The sequence below is a fragment of the Carassius auratus genome, chromosome 26, assembly GCF_003368295.1.
Source record: "Carassius auratus strain Wakin chromosome 26, ASM336829v1, whole genome shotgun sequence".
Taxonomy (NCBI): domain Eukaryota; kingdom Metazoa; phylum Chordata; class Actinopteri; order Cypriniformes; family Cyprinidae; genus Carassius; species Carassius auratus.
The window spans coordinates 4,316,522-4,328,807 of NC_039268.1; the positions used below are offsets into that span (position 1 = coordinate 4,316,522).

The window sequence follows — 12,286 nt, forward strand, 5'->3', positions numbered from 1 at the left end:
CAAGGCATTTGAGGATTTGTGAAAAATTCAAGTTAGAACTCATGTTAACCACTAAGGGTTTAAAAGCTGCACATGAGGCCCCATATTATCCTGTTAGGTATTATCTTTAAGAATCAGTAAGTATACCATATGCTGTTAAATGTTTAAAAAATCCTCATAAGCACACTAAAAGCACCTCATTGTCTGGCAGCTCGCTACAATGCATATCGTACCAATAAAGTACAGTATTACGTCATGTGAAAAGCATTAGTTACCTTACCATAACTGGCAAATGGTACATGTGAGCCCTTGGTGTGTTGTAGAGATAAAGTTACTCTGGAAAGGGGTAACTATAGAAATGCGGTTTTGAAATATAGTCTGTATGCCACCCGGTGGGCTAGACATCAGTTTCAATCTCATCTTATTTAATTCCGGTCCACTCTCTAAACTAGATGTGAGGCATTGAAAAACCTACAGTTTATCTAAAAGGATATAGTGCAGGTTTCATAACATGACAATGAGATTTGTATCACCAGGTTGGCTGGTTGCCAAATTATTGTTATTAATTAACTTAATGCAAATCCGTTTTTCAAAAGGCCTTAAATATCAATAATTAATTGCATTAAAAAAACTGCACTTTACCAGCCCAAAAATTTCAAATTAACAAATAAAAATTAAGTATAAGATAGATAAATAAATACATGCATGCATCCCTAATTCAAGGGAAGATTCATCCAGCATCAGACTGATGATCCAGCAGAACTTGCAGCAATCAGACTGCAAGCTCAGCAACAGACAGACACAGCGCTTAAATCACTGATCTTAGATCAGCAGGGAGCAGTCGGCCACAGACTCTCACTTTAGGGCTGGTAGGGAGCCCCATTTAGATCAATAGATAGTGAGTAACCGCAAAACAAAGGGGAAATAGGGACCCTGAGAATGCTCTAATTGGATTAGCTAAATGCGATTCCATTCCTGCAAAAATCAATGTGGTCAGTAGACTGAATCCCTTCTTTTCTGTCCAAAATACACTGCTAGTTTTTTTTTTTTTCCTCCCTTTGATACACTCACAGCTGTCTGCATAAGTGTACAATAAAGGTAAAAAAGAGAAACTCAGGGAAGGAGAATTACTCTCTTGTTTTAAAGAAAAGAAAATCGAAGCATAACATTAAAAGTGGCAAAAGCACCTGCGAAGCAAAACTCTGTAACATACTTTGTTTTGAAGTGTTGTATTTTGTTTTGATCCATTAAAATGAGAAAAAGTGGAACAACACAATAGCAATACTAAGCTACTATACAATAATACTAAGATGAAAGAACTGCGATCTTAGACCAACTCTGTAAGACAGCTAAATAAAAAAGGATGGTCATAAAATACTCAGGAAATTCTTTAAACTTTGCTTTTGTGATGGCATGGGAAGCTTGCAAAATGAATGTCAAGAATGTGAATGGTTTATCACTGTCAATGTCAATGTTACAGTCAATGTTATCCATGTTCTAAAGCCAGTTCGCACACCGGCCTATGAGTGTATTCAATACAGACTGACTGCAGGCATGCCTCTATCTTTACAAGCAATGTTCCAGTACTGGAACCCATTGTCTTCTAAATCCATAGTATTGCTGTTGTCAAGTACGATAAGCAGCTTCATGACACCACAAAATAGGCTTGACGTTGTAAGATAGGCAGGTCATTCCTTCCAACATCTCCATTAGGCCCAGTATCACACAACTGTCAAAGAAGACAAGCACCTTTGTTTTTAAATCTGTTTCTTGTTGGTTAACAAGAATTGTTAAGAATGTTAAGAAAGTGCAAGAAAATAAAGACTGAAAAGAAGGTATCGTACTGCTTGAGCTGCAGGGTATAAGAAGTCTTCCTATACAACACCAGAGGTCAAAAATGGTGAAGGGATATTAATAGTGGCATACAATATATGTCAAGACGAACACACAATTTACCCTTAAGATATAATACAATAACTACTTTTTAGTTTATATATTAGCAATATCACATGAGTAGCAGTGAGATATGACTATGTCAGCACGTGATTCAGCCAGAGGTACAGTAATCACAGCTGTGCTGATACACAGCCATATCACATGGCTACTCATGTGATACTGCATTTATACAACAGTCCGACGGCATAAGTGTATAAAGACATTAAAAACAACAACGGAATGTCTTTTAAAAACCATTTTGTTTGAAAATACTTTCGCCAAAGATTCAAATCTCAGTTTGACAGTTTACAGCTGAGCCCAGCCTCTTTGATCATTTGAAAACGTCAGTTTAGAACCATCAGGAACACACACAAGATTTCCCAATACTGAACACTACTATTAAATACTATTATTATTTACATAAAATATTATTTATTGAATCATAATAATATTTAACAAACAACAACAGCCATCAGAAAAGTTGCTAGGCAATTCAGTCAAAAGTATAAAAGCATCGCAGTGGGTTCATGAGTGAAAAGGTGAGGTTAGTTTTCTAATTTCTAATGTTTTAATAAATCACATATTTGAAGTCTAAACAAGAACATTTTTCACCCAACTTTTCACACTAAATTCTCTAACACCAAAACAGTACTATTTATAACATTACAGTGGATTTGGGCATCCATCATGACACTTGCTATGAGAAATACTGCAACTGGAGTGATACAAATGGTTAAATGGTTGGATTTCCATATTTACTAGAATACTGCAGCACTGGAAAAGGCTCTCAGCCAATATGATACCGAAATAATAACAAAAAAGCATAGTGTGATGCCCCAGAGGAAATAACAGAACTCTCTATAGAGCATTCTAGAAGGAAACTAAAGGCTCCCGAAGAGCAGCCACTTTTGCAGGACCATTACAACATCTCCTTCACCCATTAAGATGTTCTTATCAGTGGAAGAGAAGAGTGCTGACTAGGAAAGCATAGAGGGCACCAAGTCTTTCACAAGGTGATCACTTTCAGCAGAAAACTGTCCCTACAGTAACTGTGTGGAGCCAGTGTCATTTATGTGCAGTGCTGGGACAGGGGCACCTTGGGTAAGCCCTGGTGTCAGCAGGCCCATCTGCGGAAACATCTGTCTGCCTACAGTGGGCTGGCTGGAAAGGAGACTTTGTCTCTTTTGAAACACACATGCCCAGTAAAAGCAACAATCAGACAACAGCACACTTGCTAAAATCTTTGTTTTAATAGTAGTATTATTATGTGATGAAAATTAACTGTAGTCCCAGAATGTGTTCAAAATAAAAGTATATATTTAAGAAATATTTCATGCTTATGTTATAATGATATATTGAAGAAATATTCTGACAGACTGCACTCTACAGCAAAGTGGAAAAACAACTGAACAGATGAGACAAAAAAAAGCTTTGCATGCATCTAAATGTACGTATGTCTGCCCAAGAGCATGTATTTATTTACCAGGGGGTTCCCAAAAGGCCGGTTGAATTTATGAGGACTTGTCCTAATGATTGCCAAGGCTATTTGAGATGAATATTAAATGTGTTCAAACATGGGGATCTGGAGACCTTGTATACTACAACCTAAAAACCACACAAACCATTCACATATACTGTGCATCACTAAGATGCAAACACACACTCTTTCTATTCCACACACTATGTCTCTCTCTCTCTCTCTCCCCCACACTCACACACACACACACACACACACAAAGTCAGGCCCTGCAGCTGAAAGGGAGAGCTACAGTGACAAACAGCTCTCCTACTCCAGAGTTGGCAGGAAATCTATCACGCCGGACAATAAAATTGCAATTGAGTTTCTTTAGCTTTTTTTCCCTCAGCAGATGCATGTATCTCTCTAGCTCTGCACTGCTGCACCTTTTCAGTTCATACACACAACCCCCTTTTCTGTTTTTAGATCAGAGCAGAGACGCTGTAAACAGAACAGGACCTTACCTGCATTAATCTTGTGCAATTATAGCGCAAAAAAGCAATTACAGGCTTGACCCATAGGAAGGGGAATGATCAATTTGTGTGCACTTGCTCAGCAGTGAGCTACTTAAGAAATGCAAGCACGCTCAAATATAACATGTCTGATAGAAAAAAGAATGAAAGCAAAGCATGCAGCAATACTTTATGGCTGCTCAATCCACCAACAGATTGTTTTGTTTTACTGTGTATAATTAACTATGGAGTATGACTGAAAAAAATAAAATTGATGTTTTTTTTTTTTTAAAGGAATGTTTTTACATATTACCATTATATTTACTATTATCGATATAATTTTTATCATAAATGCATTTTAGCATGCTTTTGACCTAAGTTTGGTAGCACAGTTTACACTATTGTACTATTTACAATGCAAGCCAATTTGCACAATACAAATTCTTTATGAAATGCAGTATAATTGAAAATATAAATAAATAATATAAATAACAAGTTTTGTTTTGAGTGTGTGTGTGTGTGTGTGTGTGTGTGCTTTATCATCTTTAAAACTGAAGTGTGGATTTTGTATAAAAAACAAAACAATTATGACATTAATATGCAGAGACAACTGGCAGCTGTCCCAAACTTTTTACTATGAAGGCTCAAAATTCTAACTTAAATTTTGATCGCAGACTGAAAGCAATTGTTGCCTAATATCCTAATATTCTAAAATCAATAATAACTATATTACACAAAGATTTTATTTTTATAAAATTCACTTAGGTTTCTACATTCTAAATGTAAAAATAAATATAAAATGTTCAAACAAAGAGATGAATGAAGACTGTTCATCTAACGCCTCAGTTGCATGTTTTTCCTCCTTTGAAAAAATGACATTGCCAGGTCAAACCAAAGGTCGTCACAAACCTATTTTGACCCATGGGCCCTGGTTTGGGCATCTCTGATTACAACTACTCTGTGTTACTACTGACATACAGTAGCAACACTGGCCTAGTCAGTGGAAGCTGTATGTCCAGCCAACAGTAGATGAGAGTTGTTTGGGAAACCCATCATTATTTATGCAATTCCCTTTGGTGACGGTAGTACCACAGAAATAACAAACTTGAAGTAAATCTGAGTCTGTAACAAGACTGTGCATGCTGATGAATGAGCACACTGAGCACTAAAGAGCTCACTGCATAGCACAGCTGCACCCCCAAGTGGCCAGTGACAAGAACTCAAGCAGAGCCAAGCAATGGTGCAATGCCAGCAGCTGGTGCCCAAAGCCACAGTCTGACACCAAATGACTTCACTACGCTTGGAACCATGTCCATATTACAATATCAATAGAGCATCTTAAAATAGACATTTCTGAAGCTAGAAAGCTCAGAAAACTGAGAGTTTCTCAAATACATTAAAGAAGCAATTCAATCTGTAAATAAAAGTATGAACAGAGGGTTTGGCAGTGGAAGAATTCAGATCCTAATCTGAGAAGTCTAGCTGATTATGGAGCATATTAACAGTCGGCTTTCTGCAGTGAGAAGCCAGTGTATTACTGCTGAGGCAGAGAGCCTGAACACAGCGGGGGAAAAGGCAATGAGAGAAGGAACCAACTACAAGAGTGCAGTCAGTACTAAAGAAAGGAAGAGAGACACGGTGATAGACGTTTCCTGAAGGACTTTTGAAGAAGGCAAAGTCCAAACATTTGTACACAACAACCATTTAAATGTTTTAGGTTAGCAAGCTTTTTTCTTTTTTCATTAAATTAATACTATTATTCCTATTCTACTCATCAGTGAATCCAGAAAAAAACTATGAGTTTCCACAAAAATATTAAGCAGTATAAAAGTTTTCAACAATGATACTAATAAGAAATGTTACTTGAACAACAAATAAGCCACCAAATATTAAAATGATTTCAGGATCATTTGACACTAAAGACAGGTGGTTTCAGAAAATTCAGCTTTGCCATCAAAAGAATAAAGAACATTTTAAAATATATTTAAAAACATTAAATTTACTGTACTTTTGATTAAGTGAATGCAGCCAGTGTGAGCAATAGAGACTTCCTTCAAAAACTTTAAAAAAAAAAAATATATATATATATATATATATATATATATATATATATATATATATATATATATATATATATATATATATATATATATAGTCTATGTTCATTTGTTACTATTAGCTGTTGTTCGGTTGTAATAATAATAATAATAATAATAATAATAATAATAAAATGAATAACACAAATAATAATGTAGGCATAAATCATTTCCTGTGTTCTATGAAAGAGAACCAAGTTTGGTGAATTCAAATAAACATTCATGACTGCAACTAACACATGTTTAATACATCCATCCATGTGTTGTTTTGTGTGTGTGTTTGGGTCCTAACCTTGGAATGCGTAATGGAGAGTGTGTCCACCCACACGCGCCAGCCACCCCACTCATATTTAACAGCATGATAAAGAAGGATGCGAAAGATGGCGTACACCATCTCTGAGATCTTCTGCTCCTCGCTGTTCTTGGGGTTTATAAAGCACAAAGACAGCATCCACTCCTGCCACACCGAGCACTGCAAAATACTCCTACAGAAACAAGTTCATTAAAAACCTGGACTCCTTTCAGAGAAAATAGATTCATATGTAATTACCATTGTATGATGTATTTACAAACAGATAGAAAATACCTCATTTAAAGAGTGCGAGTGAGTGTGTGTGTGAGTGTGTGTGTGTGTCCTCACCTGCGGTTCTCTCTGCTGTTGTTGAAGAGTTTGATCATATCCGAGAGGAAGATACGCCGTACTTCCATGCTTTCGGCTCCTGGAGAAGCGTTCTTTAATAGAGCAGCTATCAATTTTAGGATCTCTGATGGGAAAAAAAGATCTGCCTTTAATGCCCATGAAGGAACAGTACTGTTTCACGTTGTATCTGAATGCCTAGTTTTTAAAAAGCTTATGAACCATTAAGTTTTTGTTTTTACACAATATAGTTTTGTATACAGATTTTGTTGACTGCATTTTTTACTTCATTATTACTCCATTGTTATTACATACATTGCACAATTTTGTAAAATATACATGGACAAGCATACTAAACACCATTTAACGGTTTTGCGGTCAGTATTTTTTTTTTTTATATTCATGAATAATGCATAAAAAAGTTACATTAAATACATTTATAATGTAACAAAGAAAGTGTTTCAATAATGAACAAAAAAAAAGATTTCTGAAAGTTTGTCACACGGAGAACTAGACTAATGGATGCTGAAAATTCAGCTTTGCCATTAGAAAAAAATAATCTAATACTGAATAAAGTAAAAGTTATTTTAATATGCAATAATATTTGACAGTTTACTGTATTTTTTTGTCAAATAAACAAAACCTTGGTGAACATAAGATAAAAAAAAAATGCCAGTCTCAATGTAAAAATAAACACACACACACACACACACACATTTATAGTTAACATTTGAAGTGGATCAAAACCTTTCATCAAATTTGTCCTAGAAACTTAAATGCATTTGATGAACTTTTTTTATCCACTTCAAATGTTGACTACTGTATATATATATATATATATATATATATATATATATATATATATATATATATATATATATATATATATATATATATATATATATATATATAACTATATGAACTATATATATATATATATATATATATATATATATGAATCAAGGAGGAGAAAGAAAAGCTAAATTTGTATAAAAATGGATACATGTTAATTGTTGCCCCAACATTCTGCATTCAGTGAGGAAATAACCTGCATATATTGTGGAGGGAGTAAAAGTATACTCTACATCATAAGGTCAGTATAGTCTAAACTCTGCAGCTAAAGTCGTGGCTTCCTGGAACAGAGCGTTAGCTTAAACTGGAAAGATTGGTTGTTTAGATGAATTATCTAGACAATGTCTGCATGCATTAAGTTGAGAAGAGCAGCTCAAGTTTCAGCCGTCACAGGGAGTTTAGAGCACGACGGCATCTGTAACCAATGCTCTCACTCGTTCCAGCAGAATTGTGTTGTTTCTACGCCTTACTCACTCAAATTAGAGTCACTGAACCTTACCAGTAGAAAATTACCTTTGCATGTATCTCTGCACTTTTCTGGGGTTTTCGCTCTCCAATCACCATTTGGTCCTGGTTTGTCCCGGAGTTTAATTTAAAAGAAACTTTTGCTTCCTCAGTTTGTTTGATTGGGTCTGACATGGCTAAAGACTGCAATCAGAGCCATTTAGAGGCTTCAACACAGATCAAATCAAGGAGACACAGAAGAAAGCTGAAACTGTGCTGTGCTCACTCTCTGATCATATGTGAAATGGCCTTGAATCAGACTCGGTCGGTCTACCATCTCCATCTGGGCGCTCTAAAACCGACTCAGGATCTGTGATTCACTGTCGTCCCTCTGACTGGCAAGTGGTTTGTGTACATGGTCACATCTCCATGTAAATACAGCTCTAATCAGCTGCCTGCAGTACCTCAGAATTAAGCTTCATTAGGTAAAGGTCCGATATGCATCAGTATACGATATTAGTTTCACTTTTTACATTAAAACCAGAGCATCTGATTGCTGCCAAATCCTGTTCCGAATTTAAATCAGACACATGTAAAATTGAGCATAAACCGAGGCTGGAATTAAAGGCATCTCATTATAAGAGAGAATTCAACCATCTAATATTCAGAAACTAGCTGGTTGCGAATGAAAGCATTGCAGTGAAAAATGCAATGCAGTGCTACAAAGGGAAGTTAATTAGTTTTTAATGTGTTCATCATCTGAGTAATTGTGACGATCAAACGAGCTTCATTTGTCTGTGGTAACCGTATACTTTACCATTAGACGCAAGAAAATACTGGTGACTGTTTGATGTGCACCGCATCAGGAACAGAAATATGAAATGAGATTCGCTTAACACTATTATTGTAAATCATGAGTAAAAATAAGCAGAGTTAAGCCATTTTACAATAGGCGGCAGACACTACTTGTGATCTTGCCGTCTCTTGTGTAAGGACATTTTTTCATACATACGAGAGCCGGTTTAGAACGCACCGGCATAATGTTGACCGCTACTGTATCTCTGAATGAGGTGATGAGTGTAAATATTGTATTCGGTGTTTGTGTATATTTCTTTTTAACATTTATAATTTGTGATTTTTCTGAGAAATGCAGGTAAAGATAAATTTTTGTTTGAAAAACTAAATATAAACCAAAAAAAGTAGACCAAATACATAACCAAAGAAAATAAAATAAAAACGGTCAGATGTACTTTAGTTTAATATATATATATATATATATATATATATATATATATATATATATATATATATATATATATATATATATATATAATTTTTTTTTAGAATTTTATTTTATTTAGAATTTTTCCATTTAAAAAAAATATTGATTGAATCTACTAACACATGCACATTTAATTATTATAAAGATTGTCTGTGTGTAATATAACTTACGTGGGTTTTGAATCTTCACAGAGGAGTCGGGGTCTGGATGCTGTTTGTGAATGACCTGAGTACAGATCTGCTCCGTAAGAATCTGGAGAAAATTACAAGTAAGCTCTGGTTCATCACTGATATCTAGTTAAGCACTAAAATCCAGATTAGAGATTAGAATGAGTACACAGTTACATAAAAATAACAACCATGATATATAACAACAGATTCAAAACAATCCTTATCCAACTGGCAAAAACTTTTTAAAATCAGGATTTCAGCTAAATTTGGGGCAAAACATTTCCAAACATAAAAAAAAGAAGAAAAAACTCATGAATATTTAAGAAAAAATCTAAAATATGAGAGAAAGCAAATAAAAGCATGTTTCAATAATTGAATATTTTAATTCAAAATAGTAGCCCAGTTAAAATTATCTGTGAAGAATCTTCCCTAAATTACCTAAAGTACAGATAACAGAAAAATCATATTTAAATTATTTAAGTTCATTTTAAATTTTTAAAAACATCAGAGGTTTCGCCACTTTTTACTGATAGATAACACAAAAAAAGTGGAAGATCAGATCAGTTCAAAGCAGGCCAAATATGCCTGTTTGAAATGTGCACCACATGTCCAGAGCATGCCTTTTTGCCTTAAAAATGCAACTGGTAAAATGTAACGTTTTGGTGATGTTCACATAATATTACAGCCAAAAAAAAAAAAAAAAAAAATTCAAAAAAATTATATGAGACTGACCTCAAAGAGCACGTTGTATGTTGTGACTGTGAACTGGTTTGAGTGGAGCATCAATCGTTCAGTGAGCAGAGAGAACAGGCCGTGAGCCAGCATGACCTCTGACTTTGCCCTAAAAAGCATGGCATCCAAAACATCAGCACCAAACCCACACTGTGATCTACTTCAAATAAAGCCGGAGCCCCAACAGGGCATAACTGCAGCCCAAAGCGGCTGAAAAACATCTCCGTAGTCACGGAACGAAGCTGCATCTATTTTAAAAACACTTGGCGGTCAGATTCCTACTGGGGGAAATTCACATGGAGCAAATGGGATTACAAATGAAAGTGAGCTTTATCTATCAAACACCACAGACACTTCATTTGGAAAAATACTCACGCACGACTACAGACTTTGACTACATTAGTGCATAAATATTTCCATGCTGCATGAATTAATAGTGGAGTGAGGGTAATTTGTTATCAAAATAACTCAGCTGAGTTCACTCTGGGAAAAACCAAGTCGCTTATTTTAAATCGTGCATTTTAAGAAAAAGAAAAAAAAATCAGCCTTCAACTCATGTAATGGTATGCTGGGAGCTTATTTCTGCTAAATATTTATAGCTAGACCATCCACTACTGAAACATTTTGTAAAGTAAACAGTCGGATTGAATCATGTACAGTACAGGAATCACATATTAATAGAAGGTTAACGTGTTATTGTTACTAATATGATTAACAGTATTATTATAAGCCCTTATTTCAAATAATAAAGAAGAAACTCACTTCGGTGACAAATATTTGAGAAAGTAGCCCAAGACTTTGAGTGCCTGCACACGGATCCCTTCACTTTTGGATGCGAGCAGCTTAAAGATGACCCTGTTATTCACCAAAGAGAAAAAAAAAAACATTTAACAACAGATGGGGAAAAAAATTATACAAAATAAACTTAGAAGGGACATTTTAAAAAATAAAGTACATTTAAAAAAAAAAATGTACATAAAAAATAAATGGCTTTTAAAAAATAAAATGCATGATCATATTTATTAGATATTTAAAACAAATGTGCAATTAGGTAAAGTTTAAATATGGTGTTGAATGTTGGTTGTGTTTCTTTCTGACAAAGGCAAAGAGCAGCGACGCAGTCTGGTATGTACACAGATCTCATAAGAGCTGACGTGTACACTCAAATGAAACCGAGACTATTACACTGTCTACATATTAAAATAAATCTGCCTATATCCTTCTGGAGTAGGATTTGATGGAAGTGTGATTTGAATGAGGTTGTCAGATCTAAAATGAAAGTGAGGCCCTCTGTTTTATCATGACGAGCCGTCCAGATGCCCCCCCCCTGCTAGTGTGCACATTTAACCCCATGGCTGTCAGTGGAACTAGCATGTCTATAAGGCTTTGGAAATGTAAATGCAGGCCGTATAAGAGCATAGGTATCAGGTGAACCTATGAAAGTGTTTTTATAGGTTGTGTTAAGCAGGACTCAGATGTCTCTGCTATGAATGAGGTATTGTGGCCTCGCATTATTCCACAGTGATTAATTCAAATTCATTTGTCAGATTTTTTTTCCCCAGCTTTATTTATAGTTTTTAATAAAAACATGGGTTGAAGAATATAATTTCTGTTTTTTAAGGGACAACGACAGCTCTCACCGTATTCCATTTCGCTGATCGAAGGCTTGAACCATTGATCCAGGGTGCTCAGACATCAGTGCCACCAGAAGCTGAAGAACGTCCATCAGATTATCATCCTGTTTAAAAAAATAAATAAATAAATAAAATAAGTAAATAAAATAAATAAGCACATGTATGAGTCAGGTGTCATTCAAGACAGCACTGCAAATTGATTATAGTAGTAAGAATTAAGAAAGGGATTTTACACTGTAATCTGTGTCTGCATTAACCTAACATTGGAATAAATCCATTACATTTAGATATGCTTCTATGAATTATTAGTGAGTAAAAGCCACTTTCAAAAAGCATAAAAATTGGTGCCCCATTGTGTTTTTAAAAACATTAGAAGGACAATATTCTATACATAAAGACAGAGAAAGATAAAGAAAGAGTGAGGCAGGGCTGCCCACTATCACCAACCCTCTTCAATATCTACATTAAGAGTAGGTTGCTTTTTGGCGGGTGTGCCTATGCTACCACGGTCTTGTTCATTTCATAGGGCGAAACATCTCTCTCTCTGCAGCATGTCT

At 35.1% G+C, this 12,286-nt stretch overlaps 1 protein-coding gene across 3 annotated transcripts in view; it reads right to left on the bottom strand.

The window, feature by feature from the left end:
• The window catches only part of lrba (LPS-responsive vesicle trafficking, beach and anchor containing), a 240,783-nt gene that overhangs the window by 173,152 nt on the left and 55,345 nt on the right, over nt 1-12,286 (bottom strand). For all 3 annotated transcript variants that reach the window (XM_026203763.1, XM_026203765.1, XM_026203762.1), the window contains exons 16-21: nt 11,736-11,833; nt 10,858-10,950; nt 10,096-10,204; nt 9,364-9,445; nt 6,619-6,742; nt 6,271-6,463 (exon numbers count right to left, since the gene is read on the bottom strand). In XM_026203763.1, coding sequence (XP_026059548.1) covers nt 6,271-6,463; nt 6,619-6,742; nt 9,364-9,445; nt 10,096-10,204; nt 10,858-10,950; nt 11,736-11,833 — 699 coding nt within the window. The remainder of the gene's footprint in view (nt 1-6,270; nt 6,464-6,618; nt 6,743-9,363; nt 9,446-10,095; nt 10,205-10,857; nt 10,951-11,735; nt 11,834-12,286) is intronic.